The sequence below is a fragment of the Chiroxiphia lanceolata genome, chromosome 2 (genome assembly GCF_009829145.1).
Source record: "Chiroxiphia lanceolata isolate bChiLan1 chromosome 2, bChiLan1.pri, whole genome shotgun sequence".
NCBI classification, from domain to species: domain Eukaryota; kingdom Metazoa; phylum Chordata; class Aves; order Passeriformes; family Pipridae; genus Chiroxiphia; species Chiroxiphia lanceolata.
The window spans coordinates 101,061,367-101,087,013 of record NC_045638.1 but is presented as its reverse complement, the minus strand read 5'-3'; the positions used below and the strand labels follow the sequence as shown (position 1 = coordinate 101,087,013).

Here is a 25,647-nt window from a genome sequence, read left to right as displayed (position 1 = left end):
GCTGCATAACTGTTGAAGTGAACTTGCACTGAACTTGGTCTGAGAACCTCTCCCACAGGTTACGTTTTGCTTCTCTGGTTTCTAAACAGCTTCTGTAACAGTGTGCATACACCCACAGAGAGAAAATCCCAGTTAGGTAATCAAAACACTGTTTTGCCAACTGTGGGTTGTGTTACAGAAAAACTGCATTTGTAATGATGCTTATTCACAGGAGAAAGCAAGACTAGTTTTTGTGGAGATTCTGTAAAAGTGAAGTTGCTCCCCCTGCCTCCGCACTATATGTAAGCACTGCTTTAAGTACTGTGTTCCCTGACCAGAGAGAAAGTTAGCATGGCAGAATATCTAGATGCTTTGAAGGAAAAGAACTTCATTCTGTTACTGTTAACATGTTCCTTTAAATTGTCCTTCAATACAAAAATATTTCCATAGAAGAGAAAGCATGCAAATCTTTTTCCATTTAGCATTTCTGCTTTTGTAATACTCTGTGTATGCATGGCAAGCTATGAGTTCTTGCCTTTTGATTTTTTCGGTCACAGTGACACATCCATCTCCTCAGAGAGGAGAATCAGAATGGTTTGAGTTGGAAGGGACTGTAAAGATCATCTAGTTCCAACCCCCCCTGCCATGGGCAGGGACACCTTCCATTAGACAAGGTTGCTCAGAGCTCCATCCAACCTGACCTTAAACACTTCCGGGCATGGGGCAGCCATAACTTCCTTGGACAACCTTTTCCAGTATTTCACCATGCTCACAGTAAACAATTTCTTCATAATATGTAATCTAAACCTACTCTCTTCCATTTTGAAAACATTCCCCCTTGTCCTATCAATCCATGCACTTGTAAAAAGTCCCTATCAAGCTCTCTTGCAAGCCCCTTTAGGTACTGGAAGGATGCTCTAAGGTCTCCCTGGAACCTTCTCTTCTCCAGGCTGGACAATCCAGTCTCTCTCAGCTTGTCCTCATAGGAGAGGTGCTCTATCCCTCTAATCATCTTCTTGGCCCCTTTCTGAACCTGCTCCAGCAGGTCTATGTCCTTGGGCCCAAGAACTGGATGCAGTACTCAGGTGGGGTCTCACCAGAAGCAGGGTAGAGGGAAAATCACCTCCCTTGACCTTCTGTTGCAGCCCAGGATGTGGTTGGCTTTCTGGACTGCAGGTGCGTGTTGCTGGCTCACGTCCAGCTTCTTGTCCACCAGCACTCCCAAGACCACCTCCACGTGGCTGCTCTCAGTCCCTTCTCCACTCAACCTGTACTTGTGCTTGGGATTGCTCTGACCCAGGTGCAGGACCTTGCACTTGGCCTTGTTGAGCTTGTTGAAGGAGCTGGCAAGATGCAGAGTTTTATCTAGGATTGAGATTTTTTTTTTTTCCCTTACCTTTGTACAAATTTGAACACTTTTGAACACTTTGAACACATTTGACCTGTCTTCTACTCTGTGTTTGGATTTGAAGAGGTATTTTAAATTAAATAGGTATTCATCTGTGTTTAAATAGTGGTTAGGGTTTGCCTGAGAAATGTAACCTACTCACAAGCAGAACTACTAGGATAATCTGCTTGAGCATGTCACACAGTCATTTCATCTCAGCCTGATAAGCCCTTAGAAGTTCTTTTAAAGGGATTTTACTGGGCACATAGGAACACAAGCCTCTTGTCTTGTGTTGCTTAACTTCACCTGCCTTGATCTTTTGAGAAATAGATACAAAAAAATCCCCAAACCATTCAGAGGCAGTTTCTTGACTCTCCAAATGCGGCAATGGACATATATGTACTTGTATTACTCCACTACTTAAAAAAATCATCCTTCATTTACAGTGAAGGACTGATCTGTATTCTTCGAAGTGATAGCATATCAGGCATGTTTCACTGAATTTTGTGAAGCATTTGCTATTCAGGTCAGCAAAGACCCTGGTGAAGGGTTGTCAATATTTGTTTTGTTTTCTGTCTGTAATACCATTATGGTGACTGAAGAGATCAAGAAGTAGAGAATAAATAAGGAATGACAGCTCAAATTAGTGGCTTTATTAGGATTCATTTGTTAGTGTTACTTACCATTAACTATGAAAGTGCTTCAGGACCTCTCAAAAATAGGCTTAATTGTGTTTTTAATAAACCATCATGGAGTCGTACTTTCCAGGTTCTAACTAAACGTGATGTTTAATATTTTATGTAGTTACAAGTAGAAGGTCTCTTAAAATCAAAGTCTTAAAATCTTTATCCAAAAATTTGCAGTTGATTTTCTTGGAATAATTCTTTTGAAGGAACACTTGTAGCAAAACTGGGTATATAGGACGGTCTTTTGTACTATTTAGATCTTAACCAAAAGTGCATATTTTTCAGCTGAAGCTAAAACACTCTAGGTATCTCTGACATACAGACTTGAGCTTTGTTAGAAATACAAAACTACCTGGCTGCATCTGTTTATTTGTTTGTCTTTTTCTTTTTAGCCCTGGGGCTCAATCTTAAGGAATTGGAACTTCTTAGCTGTGACACATCCTGGATATATGGCATTCCTGACATATGATGAAGTGAAAGCAAGGCTGCAAAAATACAGCTCTAAGCCTGGGAGGTGAGAGGTTTTGCTGCTTATTGCTTTCCAAATAAGCTTGTTGTCTCAGAACCTACATAATTATTCTAGGTTCAAACTTCTCTATTGCATGTTATTTAACACTCACTGCAACATGAATGAATTTTTGGCTTTTTTTTTTTTCCCCCCATAACTGAGTTAATCAGAGAACTAGTAGGCTTCTTTTTTTACACTTGTGATTTTATTTATATCAAAATGTATTTTTGCAAATAGTTGAATGCTAAAGCTCTGAACTACACATTTAAGAAATGCTGACCTTTTAGATTTTAAGACATAGGAACCTTATAAACATTATCTGGCCATAGTTCTTCTGCAGTGCTATTAAGCAAAAAAATGCCATATTAGCACACTAAAGTATAAATAAACACAAATAAGCAGAAAGAAGTTGAAAATACATTGCTTTTCCTTTCTTCTTCTGAATTAGGTGTAACAAACAATGCATTCTTGAAAAGCATATTTGAAAATACAAGTTGCTTTTCAAAGTTTACATTGAATTTTTACTTAATAGTAGAGTAAAAAATCACCTTAACATCTTTCATGGTAACACATTCAAGTTATGAATTTAATCAGTGCTTATGTGCTCCTTTTGTGTTCATATTTCTTTTTTCTTTGCCTGTAATCATTCTATATCATAAACTCTTCACCTAGAAAAACCATCAGTCAGATAAAAGATCATGATGTGTAGAGGTTTTAAATAATGTCTATGTGGCGCTGTATATACTGAATTATTAAAGCTGAACTTTTACCATTTATTTCACTGTTGTTGTGGATTTTTTTCTTCACTCAGATTGGAGAAATAAAAATCCATTAATGGATTATATTAGTTACTTTTTAGTTTACTAGTTTTATTTTACAGTTATGAAGATTTTCCTTAATGTCTACTTGTCTACATTTGCTGCAGAATCATATGTATATGCAGTTAAAGTGCATTGTTTTGAAACTTGTTAGAGATGTCCAGCAACAGTTATATCCATATTCTGTACTTGCTTTTTTTGATTTTTAGCAAACAATATACTGTATCTTGCTAAGTTACCCAAGTGACCAAGTGCATATGTACAAAAATCTCTTGGTTCTGATAGAATAACACTGTTTTTTAGCTTGGTACTCATGGTCACTACTGGTCAGATAACTAGGTTGCTTTTGAGAGTAATTGCTATACTTAATATTTTCTCTATTATTGATCCAAATTCTGTGATAGAGAAATTATCCAAAGTTGCTTTCATGTTTCTTGTAAATAGAGAGTTAGTCTTAAGATAGATTTCTACTGCATATCAGAAAATTACTTTCTGAATTGCTTAGGTGAAATACTGGAGTGTGAAAGAGGAAATACAAAGTGAAATTGCTTCTTTAATCTGACTAAAACATCCTGGAAATTACAAGATTCTGTTCAAATGAATGCTTACTACTTCAGTGTAATGTGAGTCCTGTTGAAGGTTGCAAGAGCTCTGTCAAACTTCAGGGAGGCTTACATTTCTCATATTAGTTTGAAAGGAAATAAAATATTGATGTATAATTAAGAAAAGCTGCTCTATAATACCAAGTTGAGTTTGTGGTATTTCACTGTGGGATGCTTTTCAGAGTGAGGTTTTTGCATATGAGATGGTGTCTGACATGAAAGGGACTAGAGTTTTTAATAAGAAACACTCTACATGCACAATTCTGTTGCCTATAATCTTCCTTTTCTTCTGATTGTGCTCTCTGTCTACATTATTTATAGTCCCAACTATCACCTGTACACACAGAAATATTTAAATTTAAGTCCAACTGTATCGGTAATATCTGCTATTTTCTGAAGTATAAGTGATATTTCTTCTGTCCTGTTCACCTCTACAGGTTCACAGAAAATTAGCATTGCTAGTAGAGCTTGTTTTATCATTTATCTTTACCTTTCCTGTGGTATCTAAAGATGCTTTATGTTTCCCCTTCCGTTTGTTCAGTTTGTTGACCTGCCTGTGCACAAAAGGTGTATGTTGTATCTATGCAAACTTGATAATTTAATACACTCTTCTCGAAGAGGTTTATGGGCATGACTAAATGTGACTGTTCACAGTGAATGTGTGGCTTTCACTTTGAGAACTAAAAAGCAAGCAGGTGAAAAGTTGAGAGTAGGGAACTGCTGTTACTTTATTTCTGCCTGTGAGAAACTGACAGTGTAAAAGATGCAGGTTTATTTAAGGTTATGCAGAGAACACATGGCAGAATTGGGAATCTGAGCCAAATCTTCAGAGACCTAATTCAGTGCCTTAACAAGAGGCCATCCTTACTCTCTTCACTTGGTTTGCTGAACTCTGATTAACACTGACTTTTTATTCGTCTTGTTTCTATCAAGCTACATTTTCAGACTGAGTTGCACTCGCCTGGGACAGTGGGCCATTGGGTATGTGACTGGTGATGGGAACATACTGCAGACCATACCTCACAATAAGCCTCTGTTTCAAGCTTTGATCGATGGCAGCCGGGAAGGATTGTAAGTACAAATTCCTATAGTCACCATGGGTATGAAATCCTCATTTCCTTGTTCTTTTAATACTTATATGGGTAGGTAAAGGTCTTTAAAGCAGAGAATCTGGATATTGTGGTTAGCATTCTTAGGAGTTTAAGGACCATCCTTTTTATTCGTTTGAAAAACACTTCTTTCTTTCTAGTTAATTCCATTAACCAAAGTTACTGAAAGTTAACCAAAGTCGTATCTCATGGCAAGTAATTCCATAAGAAAATAAAGTCAGACAGCTGTTGCATTGATCCCTCCCTGCCTCCCTCAAGAGTCCCAAATGCATTTAAGCTTATTGAGCAGTTACTACTGCCAGTTACTCATGTGTCTAACTCTGGACAATGATGTGAAAGCTATGTAATTGCTTTTTTATATATTGTGCAGCCAGGACATTTTCCATGTTCTAATAGTTTACTGAAAAGATTTATAATTATTAGAGAATTAGGTTTATAGGGAGAAGTATTACATTTTTACTAGGCTGGCTGAAGTAACAGTAAAATTTTTGGTGTCCGAATCTTTGGACTGAGATACATGTTTTGGTATATGCAACATTATTTATATATAAATATAAATACACATATATATACATAAATCTAATGTGAAAAAAAAAAAGGCAATTGATCAGTCCTCCAAAAAGATTGCAAAATCCGTTGCAATCTTGCATGTTTTCTCAGTCCTGCACAGTCTAGTGTATGATGATTTCATACCTGTAATAAAAACAAACTAATATTGGTAGTGTTTCTCCTTGACAAAAACTGAGCAAAGAGAAACTAGGGCTGTGAATATTGCAGAGTGAAGTTTTTGTACCTTCTGAAAATGTGACTTTCTCATTGAGTGGTTGAATAACGTGAGACTTTCAAGAAACTGTTTCCAAGATACAGGTGACATAAATCGAAATATAGGACAACTCGGGGTCTCTGTGGTATCATTTAACCTGTTGGTAATTTCCTACATGACTGAAATGCCCCCATCAGTTCTTGTGTAAAGTCCAGTCTGCATCGTGGATTCTTAGCATAGATTCTTGTCATAATGTACACAGACATACACATATATAGTGTTATATGTATCATAATACACACTGATATACACAAATGTGTGTTACCTTCTATTCTGCTGCTGTACTTGAAATGGTCTGTGGTGTTTCTGAGCATGATGCTCTCAGTGGAGAAATCATTAGGAACATATGCAAGTATAAGCTCACTGTGAAACAAAATCTAAAATAATGTTCTGTTGAGCTACCACTACGAAGTTATGTGCCAATCAAAGCTCAGATGCATTGTGATGTCAGAGTCTTTCCTGTGCTTTTATAAATAGTCTTGAGCATGTGTCAAAATGCATATGTAGCAATTCAGCATGTATTGTAGCAACCCAAAAGATAAAAAAGATGGCTGAGGAAAGATGATTCATTTTAGTTAATGTCTCCTGGAACTTATTCTGCCCCCATGAAATTTTATGGGTATGACTTAGGTAATAAAGCTAAAGAAATGTGCATATTTATAACAGTCTTCTTGTCATGCAGCTATCTGTTCCCAGATGGAAGAAGTTATAATCCTGATTTGACAGGATTATGTGAACCCACACCACATGATCACATAAAAGTCACACAGGTATGTTGCAGAGTTTGTCAGTTACTTTGTAATCTTCACTTCCCCGAGTCTCTCATCTAGCAGTGATAATAAGCTTTTACTAAAATGTGAGCAATAAATTCATAAGAGTGAAAACATGTTGATAGAAGAGTTTAGATGAAGACAGGATAATAATCCTTTAAACTGTAGAGCTGCTGGTGATGCAGACTGCGTGTCTTCAAAGTTTTGTTTATTGTAAGCCTCTTCCAAGTGAGAAGTGTTTTAACAGTTACTAAACTTTTTTCTGATATTTATGTGACAGGTTTATGTACCTTCTTCTTTCCTTGCTAATAGCAGATGGGAATACAGAAACAAAATGACAATCAAATAATATTTTTGAAACCTCAGTAGGAATTGTACAGTTTGTTGACAGGTCCAGGAGGAGCAATATAGTTCATACATTGCAAAGATACCAGTTCCAGGGTCTCTTTCCTTTCTTCTTTGTCTATTGGGCTAATTAAAAGAGAGGTCCGAGAAAAGCAACCAGAATAATTAAATGCCTAAATGGAGTCACTTTGCAGAGAATTGCAGGGAAAATTAGAATATGTAGTTACGTTTAAAGTCTTGTTAAGTGATAATATGATTAATGTGCAGATGTTCAATAGTAAAGTAGTAGGAAGTAGCCACCACAAGACAAATGCCTGAATAAACATGACATTAACACTAGAAGGTTAAGGCATACTGTGTAGAGCTCTTTTCCTGACAAAAGCATCTGGAAGACTTGAGGATATGTTGAAGCTAAGACATCAGGCTAAATACAAGCCATACTGTTTCAGATGGTCTTTATTTCTTCAGAACAGACTGGATGACATGCTGAATCTTCTGTAATTCTGAGTGCTCTATATGCATTCCACCTCCAGAAATATTTTAGAAGAGAATTATACTTTACCATCTGTGGTATTATCAGGAATACCATGATGAAGATATTAGTTTTGTAAGCAAGAGAATTCCTGGAAACAATTAGCTGAAGAAAATCTGAGTACTTCCACATATCCGACTTCCCTCTTTTACCTCCAACCTTAAAATAATAATGAAAGAGTAATGCAGAGTTATCAGGTATTTGTGTTGCAGAGAGCAATGTTCTAGCCCCATATCTTCACTTTTTCTCAAGGAAAGGAGAAGCAGCACATTATCAGTGAGTGCCTTGTTCTTCACAAGCCAGTCATTTGAGTCCATTGAATGAATCCAGTTGTTTCTGAAGCTGTAGTTATGAAATCATTAGCTGATTTTGATGGTTGTTCAACAGTCTGAATTATGTGAATGCTGCCTTAAATAATGCATAACTGAAGAGGTTTAAAGCTGTCACTAGAGCTGCTTAAACTATGAAAAGATGGTATGAAAGTGGCTGCAGGGCTATATTGCTGCAGATGGATTCTTTGCCAGAGTTCTATCATAAACATCTTTAGTACCTACTGACTAAAGCTGCAGATATGAGCTGTCTTTTATTTTCTCTTTTTCTTAGCCTCGTCTCCTCTCCCTTTACTTAGCAGTAGATGCTTATTTTCCTGTGACCTGGATTCTACTTATTTTAGGCTTTCCAAATTCGGTTTTTCAAGACTAAAAAAAGCTCTATTTCTATACAAATGCATTTAATTGTCAGTTCCCCAACAATACCTAATTCTAGAAAACTGTTCTGGATTCAAGTTTTATCTATTATTTATTCTCCTGAAGATGTTCTTTTACCTTCCTGTCAGTCTTGTAAGGATACAAAGTACTGAATGATCTATGCATGGTTATTGCCACGTTATCCTGGGGTGTATTCTTGCCATACTTCGTTCACACGGGTGAGCAATACTATCATACTACATCCTTGCTGTAGGCAGAAAACTTTCTTGGTTGACAGTTTTCAGTCTAATACTTTTCTTAGCCCTAAATTCATACCTAGAAAAGGAAATCTCAGTTTTGTTCCCCTTCATCACTTAATTTCTCACTTAGAACCATATGTTCGTTCTCCTTTCCTCTTAAGTGCAGCCAAGGAAAAACAGGATGCCTTGTGTGGTAGTTACATGTCAGAAGTCTGTACAAAGCCTAATAGGCACAGGTATTTAAACGTTTTGTGCCATGAATTATAGTATCTCATAGATTTGAAGGAGCAAAAATGTAAGCTGTTTCAGTTACCTTAGTGTGGCTTTTAAATAAGAGTTTCCTTGTCTAATAAGTAAAGCAGGTTGGAAAACAGGGCACTTGGAGAAATGTTTGTCGCTATTAATGCTTAAGTGTATTCTTTGTGAACCTGTCACAGGAAAGAATAATCACTTGACTTTCTTTTGTTACAGGAACAGTATGAACTGTACTGTGAAATGGGCTCCACTTTTCAGCTGTGTAAAATCTGTGCAGAGAATGACAAGGATGTGAAGATAGAGCCTTGTGGACACCTTATGTGCACTTCTTGTCTTACAGCATGGCAGGTACTGTTGTAGTTCAGTTACTGGAGAAGAGGATGGATTTCTCTGTTACATTCCTGTTTACAGTGTGGGTAAATGTTTACTCTTCCAGGTACAAGGATGTGTATATTTAAAATGATAAACTTTTTTATTTTGCAGACCAGAAATCTGTGAAAAACAAAGCTCCAGAAGTGTTTACAGTCTGGACTTGTAGTCTTGCCAGGGTCATTTGCTGACTGCTACTGAGTGGAAACTATTTCCTGAGTGTAGTGCCTACTCAGACAGTGCAAACTGGGCATTTGGTGCCAATTCAGTCACCCAGGTTACTTCATGATGTATTCAAAAGGCACAAAGAGGACATGTAGCAGCTGGGAATGGATAACTAACTAGACAGCATCTTATATGGAGAAGAGATTACTTCAGTGAGGGAAAGATTCAGTCAGTAGTACAAGTCATGAAGTGGCCTGTGGAAAATAAGCTCAGAATTCGTGTGTTTCACATTAATAACAAGCAAAGCACTAAACCACCTTGCTTTAGATGGCTGTTGGACTAAGACACTGAATGGAGGGGAAACTCCATTCTCTCAGTGTCATTTACAGAATACCCCAAAAACACAGAGACTTTCTGGTGACACAGGTTAGGGTGTTTTGTCCATCTTGTTCATGGATATTCTAGTCTGTGGGAAATGAGAGAACTGGTACCTTTAGTTCAGCGCAGTTGACAAGTATTTGACCTAAAAAGTAATATTGAAAGCAGAGGTCATTTTACAGCTTCAGACTTCCCCTGATAGGTGCTTCTCAAAGTGCATCAACTGTGCTTCTTTCCTTCCCCTTTCTTCTTCCTTATCTGTATTTTATGGGCAGAAGTAAGGGTCATCCAGTTGTCAGACAGGACTCTGTTCCACAGTTAGGCACCGTTCTTTGCTTACAACTGTAGTGAGAAGAGTAAAAACAATCCTTGACTCTAGTCCATTTTTTACTTGGTTTTAAATGAGTTTGTCTCAGTTAATGGGTTTCCATTCTTTTGTATGAGATATGTCTTCAAGTTCTTCTTTTCTAATTAAGAAATTTTCTATCTAATTGACAAAGCATCACTGGCAAACCAACACGATATATCAGAAGTATCATTTGGGTTTTTCTTCCATTAGCAATAAAGCTTGCTGAAAAAGACGTATTCTCAGTTTCCAATTTTGTGTTCTTTGTGATACATGAGTTTGATGCTCCAAACACAAATCTTTCCAATTGCCCATAGATCAGAAATTCTGAAGAAATTCCATTTGAGGCATACCCAAATAAGAATATTTATTTCACTACTAAGCAGCTGCTGAGATGGAACAATGTTTCTCATTTCAGGAGTACACTTCCTCTATTCTTTCAGGTTTCATTCTGAATGACAGATATAGAGGTCTGACTACGTTGATCATTGATTAAAAAATTTTGAAAAATTCTGAGGTCTTGTAGATTTTGGGATTTTTTGGCTCAGCTGAAAGGACAGAAGGACTGAAATCTTTGTATTTTTGATTGGTGGGTGTCTCATGGCACGATAGCAGCATGGTCCAGTGTTGTGCCAGTGATGTGCTCTGATTTTGGAGACTTGAGAAGTTAAGGTCCTCAGTAATTTGACTGATGCCTAGGGATTCAGGAAATGGACCGCTACTGAACATGAACCAGCAGTGTGCCCAGGTGGCCAAGAAGGCCAGTGGCATCCTGACCTGTATCAGGAACAGTGTCACCAGCAGGACTAGGGAGGTGATTCTAACCCTGTACTCAGTGCTGGTGAGGCCACACCTGGAGTACTGTGTCTAGTTCTGGGCCCCTCAGTTCAGGAAGGACACTGAGGTGCTGGAGAGTTTCCAGAGAAGGGCAATGAGGCTGGTGAAGGGACTGGAGCACAGGCCATATGAGGAGAGGCTGAGGGAGCTGGGATTGTTTAGCCTGGAGAAGAGGAGGCTCAGGGGAGACCTCCTCACTATCTACAACTCCCTGAAAGGAGGTTGTAGCCAGGTGGGGGTTGGTCTTTTTTCCCAGGCAACCAGCAGTAAGACAGGAGGGCACGATCTTAAGCTGTGCCAGGGGAGGTTTCCGTTAGATATTAGGAAGAAATTCTTTGCAGAAAGGGATTGGAATGGGCTGCCCGGGGAAGTGGTGGATTCACCATCCCCGGAGGTATTTAAGAAGAGAGGGGATGTGGCATTCACTGCCATGGTCTAGTTGACAGGCTGGTGTTGGCTCATGGGTTGGACTCAATGATCTCAGAGGTCTTTTCCAACCTGGTTGATTCAGTGATTCTGTGAAAGCATTTTAGGCTCAGAACTGACGTGTTTGAAAGGATCAGGCTTCATCAGAACATTGCTACCAGCTGTAATTGGTCAGGTACATTTCGGACTTCATTATAAATTTAACTTTTGTATAATTAGTGAGGCAATGAAGAAATATTACACTGTAACAGCATCAGCTGTTGCAAGCTTCTGGTGGGCTAATGTTTAATTGGCGGCATAATGGCTCATTAGACATGCCTCAAGAGATCCATACAGATGTTTTCACTAAGCAGAAAAAATTGAGTATGCAACATCAGATCTGCATAGAATACTAAGGATGATTGAGTTGTTCACCTTTATGGGGATCAGTCTCCCAAAGAAGACTTGGTTTACCTGGGGTTTTTTTTGTATTATGCAACAGGAGTAAAATCTCATTTTATTCCATGGAAATCTATTCTTGTCTGAAAACTACATGTCTGGTCCTGATTCTAAAAGCATATGGGTATACATGCTGCATTGTAAGGTTCACAGTGTTCTAAATAGCCTTTCTGAGGGCATGGACAAGCATGTGTGTTCATACAGACATCTCGGATCTGTTTTATTTTCTCAGTTGCCTTCATACAGTTGAAAAGAAGTCTTTGCTGCTGTGATTTGTTACCAATACTTTTGAAAAGAAAGGACAGGAACTGCTAGTTCAGAACTATTTTCCAGCACAGATACAAGAAAGCCTTGAAAACTAAAAACCTCATCAATGAGGCTGCTTCTAGAAAATTAATCTGTAAGGAAATGTATAGAGTAAGGGAAGACTTCTGTTCACTCAACAGTGGCAGTAGGACCATATAATTTGGAGGTGCTCTTTGAGGTAGAAATATTGACCAGTTATTTGTAATTAGGGTGCTAAAAGTAGAGTACACATATCTCTCTATACAGAATGAAAATCTGGTACTTGTCATGCAAATAGACAAGACTGTCAGGAGACATCATTTATACTTATCTGGGATACAGTTCTTCCATAGACTGTAAAGTCATCTGTCAGTTTAGTAAGACTGGCAAGTGTTAAGATAAAAATAATGCTAGAAAAAAGTTAAAGTTGTTCTTGCATCTGAGATATCAAAAACCTCTGCTTGCTTGATTATATTACAGCCTAGGTAGGTTGTTTAGAATTAATTTTGGTGTACATACCCTTTTTAGCTGTCTGTCTACCTAGTACAAATATGACATGATGTGATTTCTGGTTTCACTTTGAATTGCCTTGATCTCTCAAAGCTTCAGGGCTCTTCTTGGTATGGGTTTGGTTTATGTTTTGTCCTTTTTTGGGGGGAACGGGTATTCAAGGTGTTTTGGTTTTTTTTGTTGGTTTGACTGGGTTTTGTTGTTTTGGTTTTTTATACAATTCTACATTGTGCCTCTTGGTGGAAATATTTCTTTATAAATGCTTGAAAGACTTTTCTCTTATGGTTTTGTTTATTAGTAGTCTGAAATCTTTAAAGGCTTTTTGGTTACTTCTTATGAGGAAAAAATAAATTTTTGGAATAAGTAATAGAAACTGAATATGGCTGCTTGAAAATCATTGAACACGCACCACTTAGAGATTAAAATTAAAGTGGTTCCTGTTTCTGATAACAAATGAAAATAGTTCCTTGTTTTATATAATATATGAAAAAAGTATTTAAGTCCTGGTTTGTTAAACATGTAAAAAAAAATTTGTAGCTTTAGGTGGTCTGAATGCATATTGCTGAATTCTGGTAATGTTGCAGCCATGACGGACTTTATATGTTTTTCAGAAAATAAGAGCTGCATGCCGTAAAGCTTATCTGCATTTCCTAACTTCAAATCAAAAAGAAATACTTTACCTTTAATATAAAAGATATATAATAAAATGCATTGTCTCTGTCTGCACACCTTGCCTTCTTTCTCTTGAAGATATAGCAAAATGGTAAACCTGAAAGGCCAGGTGTTACTTCCTGACCTGTAATATTAAGACTGTTTTGGTACTTTGTAGATTTAATAGTTGCATTTTGATTATTCTTAAGTGAACCTTAAAGTGAAGATAGAAGGTTTTAAAGGTGCAGTCGTTTTAAGATTTATTATAGTTAAATATTTGTTAATCAGTTCCCTGTTCACTACTTCTTTAGAAGCTTTTTGAGACTGGTTAAGGATGTTTCTTTGTAGAAAGATTTAAATCTATTTTTAAAATTATTTCTATTTATTATTTTTTAAAATTTGTCTGCTTTTTTGTCTTGCTGTAGGAATCTGACGGCCAAGGCTGTCCTTTCTGCCGCTGTGAAATCAAAGGAACTGAACCAATCATTGTGGATCCCTTTGATCCAAGGGATGAAAACTCCAGGTGCTGCAGTATTATTGATAGCTTTAGTATGCCCATGTTGGACTTGGATGATGATGATGATAGAGAAGAGTCTTTAATGATGAATCGTTTGGCTTCAGTCCGAAAGGTAAGTTTTCAAGCACTGTACAACAGCTAAAGTTAGATGTTTGTAAATTAAGCTGCCTGTAACTTTAAAAAATCAGAGCTTACACTTCATTCTCTAGGCTTCATCAAATCACTGAACAGTTTTTGGGTTGAAAAAAAAAATGCATCAATCATGCTACATTAACACTGAAGTTGAATAGGAGAAAAAATTATTCCAGATTCTCAGCTGATGGGAACTGTGTTAACTTTGTTTATAATGGACAAAGCATGAGTTTACACCAGCTGAGACTGTTAGCCAAACTACACTGTATGGACAGTTCCCTGAGCTTTTATTTGTAAGGAACAAAAAGATTCATATATACATATATTACTAGTTTTCTGCATCTGTGTATATACACATGCATAGAATGTTTTAGGATTAAACTTGAGTTTCTAAACAAGTTATAAATATTATTACTTTGTAAAGGTGACTTGGCAGCCAATTCATATTGCACACAAGTAGCTTTTAATCATGTTTCAAGTGGGCTGTCTGTGATGTTTTTTCTGTTTTTTAAGTGTTAGGTACTTTTAGTGGGAAAAGTGCTTTTGAGATTATTCATAGTGACTTTGTGCTTTGGGATGTTTTTTGTCCTCAAAGTGATCTGTGTTAAATTTTGGGATCTTTCTTTGGTCACAGAAGATTTTATTACTGATAAATAAGCACTATCCTTAACAAAGGTTTATTTTACGGTGATAGTTTTCACGACTGTATTTTATCCTGGAACAGATACTGTCATAGTCTATGCAACACTGATTTTGACAGGGCATTTTCTAGATTTTACCTTTTACTGAGGTCATCTAGATTGAGCAGTTGCCTTGGAATTAATTCTGTAATGTCTTGCTCTTCCATTTCCTTATCATTTTATTTATTAAAAAAAACCCAACTCCTGCTTCACCCTCATATCTGAGAGTATCTGTCAGTTAATATACACATTTCTGATATCCTTCCTAACCTCTTAAGGCTTATGAATCATTCTTGTGTTGTGTACGTAATACAACATGGTCTGCCCTTGGGAACAGTTTATCCTTCCTGCCTGGACTTAAATTGTAGTCTGCAGCCTGACCTCTGTGAGATAGCCTTGAAATGATGGGCTTTTATAACACTATCACTTCCATGATAAGGCAAAAGTGCATTATGCTTTTATCAAAGGAAGGAACAATAGGCTTTCCAATAAGTCTTTGGTATCCACCAAGTGCTCGAGTGCTTTAGTGCCTTGCTGTGAAAGAAACCTACTAATTATTCCTGAAGTTTAGGAACAGGGGTTTTTCACTCTGTTAACCTCTTGAAGTCCTTACTTGAAATTCTTGAATTATTGTGTCATTTGGTGATTTTCAGCTGCTGTTTTCATCTTAAAACTGTTACTAGTGGTTGTGCAGTGATGCTCTTAACCATACCACATGTGTGGAATATAACATTGTTTACATACACTTTTTGCTGGTAATGTCTTCACCAGCTTTGTCTTTTTTGAATCATTACTTATTTTGCCTGCTTAAGTAGGGTTTCTTTGTAGCCTGCTAAAAGAAATTATTTTTTTCTCTGACATGTAGAACTTTACTTTTTTTGAAATTTTCTTTTGTTTATTGTTAATGCTGTTAATATGAATGTGATATGGCATAATGACTGTGTTGTAGTAACTTAATTTGTTCAGACAATGGAATTTGATGACAAAGACAATTTAACTCTTTTAGCCACCCTGCTGATACTGTAGTAATGTCAATGAACAAATTTTTCCATTCTTGCTTTGTTGCAAGGACTACTGTATGCTTTTTCAACATAAAACTGTTAATCCTTGAAAATCAAATGGACTGCGTTTGTCTCAAATCACCTGGCTAGACCATATGGTATTCTGAGAAAAATCTGGCTAGTAGTGAACTGGGATGTTAACCTCTCTAGAGGAAAAGAGTTTCAGGGACATGAAGTTCTGATGAAAGTGACTGTGGGGCTTCATAATGTGTTGAGGAAATATATCAATCAGATATCAGAAAAATACTAGTTCTACAGTTTATCATTCTTATCCCTGAGGTATACTTAGAAACTGTAAGAGGTATCTGAATTAAGGCACTGGAGGACCTCAGACTTGAAATTGCTTCAAGGAAAAGAATAATCTTGAAGCTCCTTACTCAATTGTTTAATGGAATGAGTAGATGGATACACAGAAAGAAAAATGAATCATTCCTGTTAGGTGTTGTGTATGAGTCAGCAGCAGCAATTCAGCTGTAACAGAGGCTTTAGAGAAATCCACTGCAATTAGTCTGTTTATCTGCCTCATCAAGCAGCTTAGGGTTTTGTTTTTTTTTAATTTCCAAATTGTTTTCAGATATTTCTTTATGAAAGAAAGATGAAGAGTGGTGTCAAAAGCGTCTGTTAATTGTTTTATTGCTGAGAAATTTCCAACCTCATGGTATCAGATTAGCTAATGCAGTTCTTGCCTGGAATGTTCCTTTTCTCAGTATTAGTACTTGAAAGAGGTGTAAATGCTGGGAGGCAGTGTGCCTTCCCTAGTTAAGATATATTTTACTGATTCTTTTGGCAGTGTGGTACTGACTCTGACAGGCTTAAGTCCCTCTCCCTCCTCCACGTGCGCTTTGTTGGGTCAGCAAAGAAAAGATCAAATAGGGAATACACCTGTCTTTGTAAAAAAATGTTTACAACCATCAGTGTTGAGTGACGTAACTTTATATCATATAAATTTTGAAGTCCAGATAATACTGATCTGTCTTATCTTAACAAGAAATAACAAATATGTGATTTACTTTTACTGGATTATAAATAAAGAAATTTCAGAGAATCACTTGGAAATGAGAAGTCCATTTCTGGTGTAGATCTTCTTGGACCTTCTTAGATGTCTCATGCAATTTATGATTTTGCTCCACCAGTCAGGATAGTATTCCTCAGTGAGTCACTTGTTAGGATTTGTGTTGAGTATGCCTTTCATATCTGCCTATCTGGGAGAAAAGTATTTGAGTATTTGAAGCCAAGATCCTTGATTCAATAGCCTGACTTAATATTTCCATCAGAAAAATCTTGACTAGAAATTTTAATCAGTGTTGGAAGCAGGCTTTTTCTTGAATTGACATCTGCCACAGGCAAACTGATACCAGTATGTCCCAGTAATAAATACATCTGATGAAATAACACAAGTGTGGTCCGTTTTGCAGTACAATTGCAGAGGAAGTCACAGCTGCTTTTCCCTTGGCAGCAGTCACGCCAACCAGATGAAGTCCATGTTGTTACAAAGGAGTCTGTGTTCTTTTCCTTAATTACATCTTTATTGCACAGGTCTGTGTGTGTTGCAGCAGAGCCCCTTTGTACACTGAAGGTCTGTCTTCTGTCACTGCCAGTTCATTTGAGTTAGTTTTTGTCTTGATCACTTGCTTGTTTTATCTTTTTGTCACTGTGCTCTCTCATTGCACATTTATTTCCAGCAAATACAAAATACAGAGAAATCTCCAGTAGGTGACAAACAAACATTTTAAATCTCTTTGTCCTCAGGGAGTCTGCCAAAAGGAGTAGGTGTTGTGTACATCCATTAGAGCTTTGGTATCCATGTGAGATGCAGCCATCTTGTTGGCCTGGCTGTCAACACACATCAAATTGATGCACCTGGTCAGGTTGGATGGGGGCAGACTGAAAAATGTGGGACTTCTATAATGTGAATATGATGGAAATCTGATGTTGAATACTGAAGAAAATCTTTTTGTTGCTGTGGAATATTTGTTTGTTGTTTTTTTTTTTTATTTTTAGTATCAGTAGATCTAAACAAGGAATCATAATTTGTAGTTTGTCTCAGCAAAACTTTCACTGTTAGTTCAGCACCAATAGGTGATATGGATTAAGCTTTCTTGTATGGGAAGAGAAATTGCTTTTGCTTGCAACTGTTCTCCTTTTTTTATTGTTTTCTTGTGCCTTATAAGTTACTCTTTAACCTGTTGGTCATCATCAGTTCCTTTTTTGAAATCTCTGTTGTGATAGCATAGTGGCTGTAGGCAGTAGTAGTCCAGGAGACTGAAAAATTACTTCATTGTTTTGAAACAAGGCATAACAAGACATTAATGTAAACTTGAAGTCCTTTCACACATTCACTGCTTTGAAAATTTTCCATTTCATTTTGGTAGTTGTGGGTTACCATCCATAGAGTGTGCTGGGTACAGATAGCCAAATACCAAATATATACAGAACTAGAAGTTTATCACATAAATTAAATCTCTTGCTTCAGTGGTGTTAAGAACAGTCAGATTTTAAATATCTTGAAACTTTTAAATGAATTTTCATATTATTCTAATTTTTGTTGGTGCCTATTCCATATTAGATGTGTCTTTCAGCCACTTGTTTTTGTAAATCAGAAAATAGCATCAGTCCCTACTGAGTTTTAAATGTGAATATTTTCATGATTTTTGTCTCTGCTGGAGCTAAGACCGTTATGGCAAAAGAAAAGAAGTCTGACATGGATGGAACCAGTGGGCTCACTGAGGGATGAGCATATCATTTTGCCTAATGATTCTTTAGAGCAGAACTGTGTAAGAGAAGGTCACCATATAGAAATAGGGACCAACATTCTCAGAGTGATATCACTACGGTGTTGTTCACTTAGCTGGGGATTCTTATAGCTCCGTGCAGTGTGACATCTGAGATTGTCATGTTGCCCTCTGAGGAAATTGCATTAATTAGTGTGATGGTGCGACAATTAGAACATCTTAAATTCCAAACAAATGTTTCCTGTCCAGTAATCTGTTTCCAGTATTTCCTATTTTCCTTATTCTTTGTTTCCAACTCCTATTACATGTAAGTTTGTTCTTTTGGAACAATTCCCTGCTGACTGAAATGCATTATCTTGTGCAACACCATAAAATGTTGAGAATTAACTAGAGCACTTTCATTTTTTTTTTTTTTAAATAATTGCATCTTTTTGGAGGTGTGACTTGCTTATTTGGTTCTATTTCTGATAATTTGGGAAGTAAATTAATTTTCTGTCTGCTGAAGCCAATCCATTGAATATAGTACATTGCATAGTTCTTGGCTTTTGGGAATGCTTGGTGGAGTTATAACTAAACTTTGAAAGCTAATGCTATTAAATGATACAATGTTTATTATACTATTTAACTGATGCTTTCTGGTAAGGAAAATGAATTGAGATTCGGTTTATAGTAATTTTATAATTACAGTTGCTCAGGCATGCTCGTGAGATACATATCTAACTTAGTTATTCAGCTTTCCATAACGTTCAGAGAGGCTAAGCACTTCAGTCACTCGTGTTTATCTTCATGGTCTTCCAGTCAAGGACAGGGGCATTCACCAACTGAAGGAAACAAAGGCAGTTTAAAGATTATATTCAAGTCACTTAGTATGGACATTACAACCACTTCTTCACTGAAGAGAGAAACTGTAAAACCTCTGATAGCCAGGAAGAGCATAAATCCTCAATTGCTCCATCTCTTGAAGGTGAATGTTTAGTTGTGACACTGAGCTTACCCGAAGCTGTAGACCAAGTAGGAAGACCCTAAATAGGAACAAAAAAAAAAAATCAACCTAACAATGGAATTGCACCTTAGCCTTCTGGCTCTTCAACACTTCCTCACCCCTCTCTTGCATTTTCTTACCCTGTCAACAGTAATACCATGGTGTCTCCTATTTTTGAAGGAAATGTGGTAGCAGTCCCACTTGTATAAAACAGGATATTAAATGAAGCTGTAGTACAGAGCATTGAGTAAGGAGTCAGTATACTAGATCATTTTCTTGGATCTGCTTTTGAATTTATGAAGTTTCTTTAATATAGTCACTGTATGTAAAGACAGATAATGTTGTTTACTTGTTTACCTTGTTAAAGAACTTTCTAGTCTCATCCCAGTTATCACCGTGGGATGTACAGCATTTGTGAGAAAAAGCTTATGAGAAGAGGGGGAAGTTTTTATCAATGTGGCTTAGCCTAAAGATGGGTGTGTTTTTGTGAGCGATTTTTTTATGTTTGCCTTAAGAAGGTGGCAGATTTTCACCCTCTGCAGGCAGGCTCTGGCACGGAACAGTGGGATGCCTCAGTGCCCAAGTGGCCCAAGGCTGATGCTTGGTGTGAATGTCTTCCAGCCACTTGTGTCTGCTGCCAGGGAAAGCACAGAACATCCAGGTTTACTTACAGAGCACTGAAACTCATACAGTGAGCTCACAGAAATAACTTAAACTGATTTATGCAAACACCTGAACTGTGTTTGTTAAAACTGAACCAGATGAGGATCAGGGAGTAGTTGCAAAACTGGTGGGGTTGAAATCTTTGGTTCTGACGAATTTGGAAGGGCAACTCAAGAAAAAAAGTTGTAATTTGTCACTGGAGGGGGATGTTAACATTATGTGGTATTAGTACAGTATTTACTAAAACGATAAACTAAATTTTTCTAAAAGGATTTTTGAAATTCCTTCCTTGTTTATTTGCTGATTTAACTTCTTTGCTTACCACCTCACTGATGATTTTGGATGGTAAGTTTTCAGAAGACATACTATTTATATGGAAGTGTGATGTAAAAATGGGCTGTAGTTAACACACAATATCATAGATGTCCAGGTTTTAAAATCAGTTTACAGAACTTTAGATTGAGTACTCTCTATTAATAAAAAGGTTATCAAGGGTAGCAGTATTACAGCTGAATTTATGTTTGTGGATTTTTTCCTCATGTTTGACAAGAATTGTTTGTTTTTTATACAAATCGCTGGCATATATATTCTGTTTTCATCACAAGTTAGTGTGGGTCTTAATTTTGAGGTATAATGACTCGTAGACTTCTTTTTCAGTAGCTGTAAGATGAGCTCCTATACTATCTATTAATTGAAAGAGCAGCAGATGTCCATTATGATAAATGACTGTTAGTAAGTATTATTGAATTATCGTTTTAGTTGTGGAATGGAAGTTGTATACTTGATCATCAGGTAAATAGTAATTTATTTTTGTTCTGTCTTGAAGTGCAATGAGAGGCAAAATTCACCAGTGACTTCCCCAGGATCTTCCCCTCTTGCACAAAGAAGAAAACCACTTCCAGACCCCCTGCAAATACCACATCTTAGTCTTCCACCTGTACCTCCTCGTCTGGATCTGATTCAGAAGGGAGTAGCACGGTCGCCATGTGCCAGTCCAACTGGGTCACCAAAGGTGAGTTTTACTGAACCATCATTTCTTGATATAAGGATATTGAAAATTTGTATTTGATTGTTTACTAGGTGAACTTCCTTGTTTGTTTTGGAAGATGGACTGTTACAAAACTTTTCATATCTATTTTCTTTTTTCAGGAGTTAGCTCTGTCCAAAAGAACTTTAATTCCTTCTAGCTTAGGGAAATTTTAGATTAGATCCACATTGATGAAGTCTCTTATCTCTTTCCATAATACCCTACGTAGTTAAATGTTTCTGGCTGCATGTGTTGGTCAAATGTGACTTCATTTTGTCTGATGATTATATTGTACTTGGTTATGGTCAGAATTTTAAAGACATTGCAGTAATGGATCAGTTCTGTAATAAACTCCGATTAATGAAAATAAATAGAAACTAAAGTTTCCTGAAAATAGATTTAAAGGTCATTATCTCATTAAAATTATATGTTTTCCTCTCATGATGATTTATGATCAATTTCCACAGTGTCCTTACAAGAAAAATATGTGCAGATACACTGCTTTCAGAAGCTTAAATGGCATATAATAGGAATCAAGTTTCAAGGGAAATAATAATGACTCTATAGCTAATAAGTTGTATGCTGTGTTTTGTAAAACAAATGATACTAAAGATTCAATGATTTTTTGAGTGGATAAGCATGAAGGAGAACAAATACTATTTGTTGCTCTCCATTACAAGTAGATTGTTTTTTGTAATTGCTGCATAGCCAGAACAAGTTAGATTTAAATTTTTCATTTTTGGTTGATGAATAAAAATTCAAGTTCAAACCATGACTTGAAACCCATGTGCTCATAATAATCCCATTTGAAATACCCTATTTCTTTTGTCAGGTTTTTACTTTAAGCTTGAAAATCAACATCTTTTTAAGACTCTAGGGGTTTGTAATTTAGAAGAAAAAATAGAAGTTTGAATAATTTCTTTAATCTTCTTTCATAATTTCCTATATTATGCAGAGGAATTTGTAACACACAGAAGATATACACAAAGTACATGCCACATCCATTAAAATTAATTTTACAATAGCATTTTTTACAGAGTTCGTGTCTTTAAAAAAAAAGAAAACCAGAAATACCATTAATGCTGCTTTAATATTTTGAAAATTCTTTTTTCAGTGAAACTTTTCCTGGAAAAAAAAAAATATTTGGAGAGTATAAGGAAAATAGAATGGAGGCAACAAAGAATAATTTCATACTTTAAAAATTTTCATATTTAAGGAAAAGATGGTTTAGTCCTGCCAAAACTGCTACTTCAGTCAAAAAAACTTTTCTATATTTCTGCAGTTAAAAACTATAATTTATAACTAAACTGTAACCAAAAATCTGGACCTAGCTATTATGTTCGTGTCTTGACAGTGAGAATAACTATTTTTCTTAACTAGCAGCTGAATTAAATGCTTCTTTATTTAGTATACTGTCCTTTTCATGTGAATAAACCTGTAGATAAAATAACTTTATTTTCAATTCAAGTAATGTGTTAAGGTATTGCTTGAAGAATAGAGCTGGGCTAATCAGTGAAGTGAAAGTAAATGTTATTATTACTTCAAAACTTTCGTGACCTCCATTTCTTAAAGTGATAATAATATATGAAGGCTTACCAAAGTTGAAGAAAATTACACATTCCAAGGGAAATAATCTTCTCTGCCTTTATTCTGGTAGCTGGAGATAAAACATTCATAAAAATGTGGCCCAACTGTTACTTTGTAAAAGGCCATTTATAAACCATTCTTAGTGAGAATGTTTTGGTTTTGTCAGATTTGTGATCTTAGAAACTATGCAGCTACCTGTATAAGTTTTTTTCCTGATAACTTGGTTTTCAGTCTTTCAGTATTAGTATACATAATTTTAGAAAACATTTAACCATTTATGATGTAATTCAATTCTGAGAAAGGAAGTATTTTGGCAAAAGTTGTTTGCAGATGAGCTAACTGCAAATATAACTGCATACTAATTATCTTGTTACCTGAAAAATGAACTGCAATTAAACAAATTGGGCAGTCTAACAATGCATGTCATGTAAAGATTGGAGTCATCCCTAGGTATATAATTAAAAATGAAATAATTGTTTCTTCTTCTACTTTCTTCCTAATCATTGATTATTGTTTTTTGTGCTCATTCGCTGTCACCAAGTAATTCCCCTGGGATACTGGTTTTGCTTTGTTTGGAGGTTTTTTGTCTGCATCAAGAAGTCTGGTTTTTTCCAAGCATTCCTCAGAATACATTTCGGCAGATGTGAATAAGTGATTCAAATAATCAAAGCCAAGGATACTGGAAAAACTTATGGGCCAGTTAAACCTGCCTCAGTTAGTTGTCTTTTCTACTTTCCACTCCCTCTTTGCGTTACTCATGAACAGCAGAAATGGGGACATGCTTTCTGAACAGGGCCCAGGTTGTCTGCAGAATGCAGACATTTAACCCACTGGCAAGTGCTCTTGTGATGCCAAGAAAATATCTCCATTAGAACTGGTAAAGCCACACTTGATCCTCAGAAATACCCATGCCTGTATCTAACTTTCCTTTCTTTTAACTTACTGTCTTGTTTAGTCTTCTCCTTGTATGGTGAGGAAACAAGACAAACCTTTGCCAGCACCACCACCTCCTTTGCGAGATCCTCCACCACCCCCACCGGAGAGACCTCCACCAATTCCACCAGACAACAGGATAAGCAGACACCTGCATCATCCAGAAAGTGTGCCTTCCAGAGACCAGCCGATGCCCCTCGAAGGATGGTGTCCCAGAGATGCGTTTGGGACGAGTCAGTTGGTGGGATGTCGAGGGGGGAGTGATGCTTCTCCCAAACCAGGACTGACTGCGATTTCAAACGTGAATGGAAGGCACAACCGCGTAAGTTCTGATCCAGGATTTATGAGGAAACACAGACGTCACGAGCTGCCTGCAGAAGGTGCCAAGGTATTTCACATGATCTGGATGTTGAATCCTTATTTGATATCCTACTGCAGCGTTTTCTTGCATTGGCTAAAACGCCATTTATATTGGTCGGTGTTGACCTGTGGTTTCTGAGTCTTTACTGTTGATACTTAGTAATAAGCTGATCATAAGAAAATGGTTTGTTAAATATTGTAATTTGTAAAGCAAAAGTACATGAGGGTCTGAGTTACAATTTTCACATCAAACCCTGAGAAAATGTCATGGAGAGAAAATTCTAGATGTGCTATATTCTTTTAGCAAATCGTCCATGATATGCTGTAACGTAGTTATATAACATCTCAGGTCCACTTTGGAAGTGTCATATGCCAAAACTGTATATGCATTTGCTGATGGAATAGATGTTCCAGTTAGTTCTGTTGTAGGTCAGGTGAGGACTTAGTAACCTCTTCAGTTACGAGTATACTTAAATTATCCCATATATTGTGTGCGTTAACATAAAAACTAAATATTCTAAAGGTTACTTGCATTGTTCATCAGTAAAGCTTACTTTCAAAAGAACTTTAAATTAGTCATGCTGTTCAGTATACTCTAATGAAGAAGATCTAACTTGCCTTGACCCTAAGAAAGATAAAGCCAGGCTAAATGTAGAATGATTTATTGTGTCTTTACCACTGCCTATATGGGCAGCATCCTTGAAAGTGCTCAGTGGCACAGCCTTTAGCAGAATTTTTTCCTCCTTTGTACTTAAATCAGGACTCCAGTTGCTGGAGTTGTACAGTGTTGTAATTTGTCTATAGCAGGTTATAACTTCTCTTGGACAAATGTCCAGTATAATAGTCCATTTCAGAGTTGTCACTTGAAACCTTTCCACTAATTGTCTGGGTTGGTTTGGGTAGGGATTTGCTTGTCACCCACAGGAGAAATATGTTTTCCTGTTCTCAGTTGCATGTCTATAACTATGATGTTGCTTCTGTTAAAAAAAAAAAAAGGAAGGATTGTTTCTGTATGTTACTTCAAGATATCTGGAGAGGAAAGCTTGGAGGGAATACTTCTGGCATTGAGCAGCTTCAGGCACTTGCAAGGCCATGTGCAATTGGTCAGACTTAGCTTTGAAAAGAGATCAAATGATGATGGCCTAAGAAAAAATTCCTAGTTCTGCTCTAATCAGTTTTATCAAAGCAGCTCAGTAATTTAGTCGTAGATCTTATTAACTCAAAGCTGATGCTCGGGTTTTTTGTTGTTTTTTTTTTTTGCTTGAAGACTACATAACTTGTGCTAAGACGAATGGATTTGTGGTTAAGTCATGATAGTTAGAAATAGTTTTTTTTCTCTATTTGTTTTTCCCAAGATCACAAGCTATTTAACCTTTCTATCTCCAGTTTAAGATGGTTTTTTAATGTGGATGTTTTGGTTATTTTGGAAGTACGTTACTGAAATTCAATTACTATTGATAGAAAGTGTTGACATCTATGATGAAAGGTGTTTAAATTGTCTATGATATTATATATTTTACTTGGAACTAAGCTGTTGTTTAAAAATGCTATAGCTTTCCATCTGATTTTAAAAGGATACTGGGTTTCTATCTTCAACTATACCTTCATGTAGTATTCTAGTTATGGTCTGGCACAGTTTTGAAGCTGATGGAATGAATACATCTGAAATTAGAATACCCACTCAGTGTAGAAGTGCCGTTGTAGTCTGGAAAAGTTTCATATACAAATCTTTAACCAAGTACCGTTTAAACTGTCATCTTCATGGTTATAGTTCTAAGCCATTTGATTAAAGGGAGCAACAGACAACT

General features: G+C 36.6%; 1 protein-coding gene across 2 annotated transcripts in view; it reads left to right on the top strand.

Annotated features, from left to right (window-relative positions):
• Nucleotides 1-25,647, top strand: part of CBLB (Cbl proto-oncogene B) — a 134,232-nt gene that overhangs the window by 81,870 nt on the left and 26,715 nt on the right. For both annotated transcript variants that reach the window (XM_032680012.1, XM_032680013.1), the window contains exons 6-12: nucleotides 2,445-2,566; nucleotides 4,914-5,051; nucleotides 6,595-6,682; nucleotides 8,977-9,108; nucleotides 13,591-13,794; nucleotides 20,759-20,944; nucleotides 23,502-23,867. In XM_032680012.1, coding sequence (XP_032535903.1) covers nucleotides 2,445-2,566; nucleotides 4,914-5,051; nucleotides 6,595-6,682; nucleotides 8,977-9,108; nucleotides 13,591-13,794; nucleotides 20,759-20,944; nucleotides 23,502-23,867 — 1,236 coding nt within the window. The remainder of the gene's footprint in view (nucleotides 1-2,444; nucleotides 2,567-4,913; nucleotides 5,052-6,594; nucleotides 6,683-8,976; nucleotides 9,109-13,590; nucleotides 13,795-20,758; nucleotides 20,945-23,501; nucleotides 23,868-25,647) is intronic.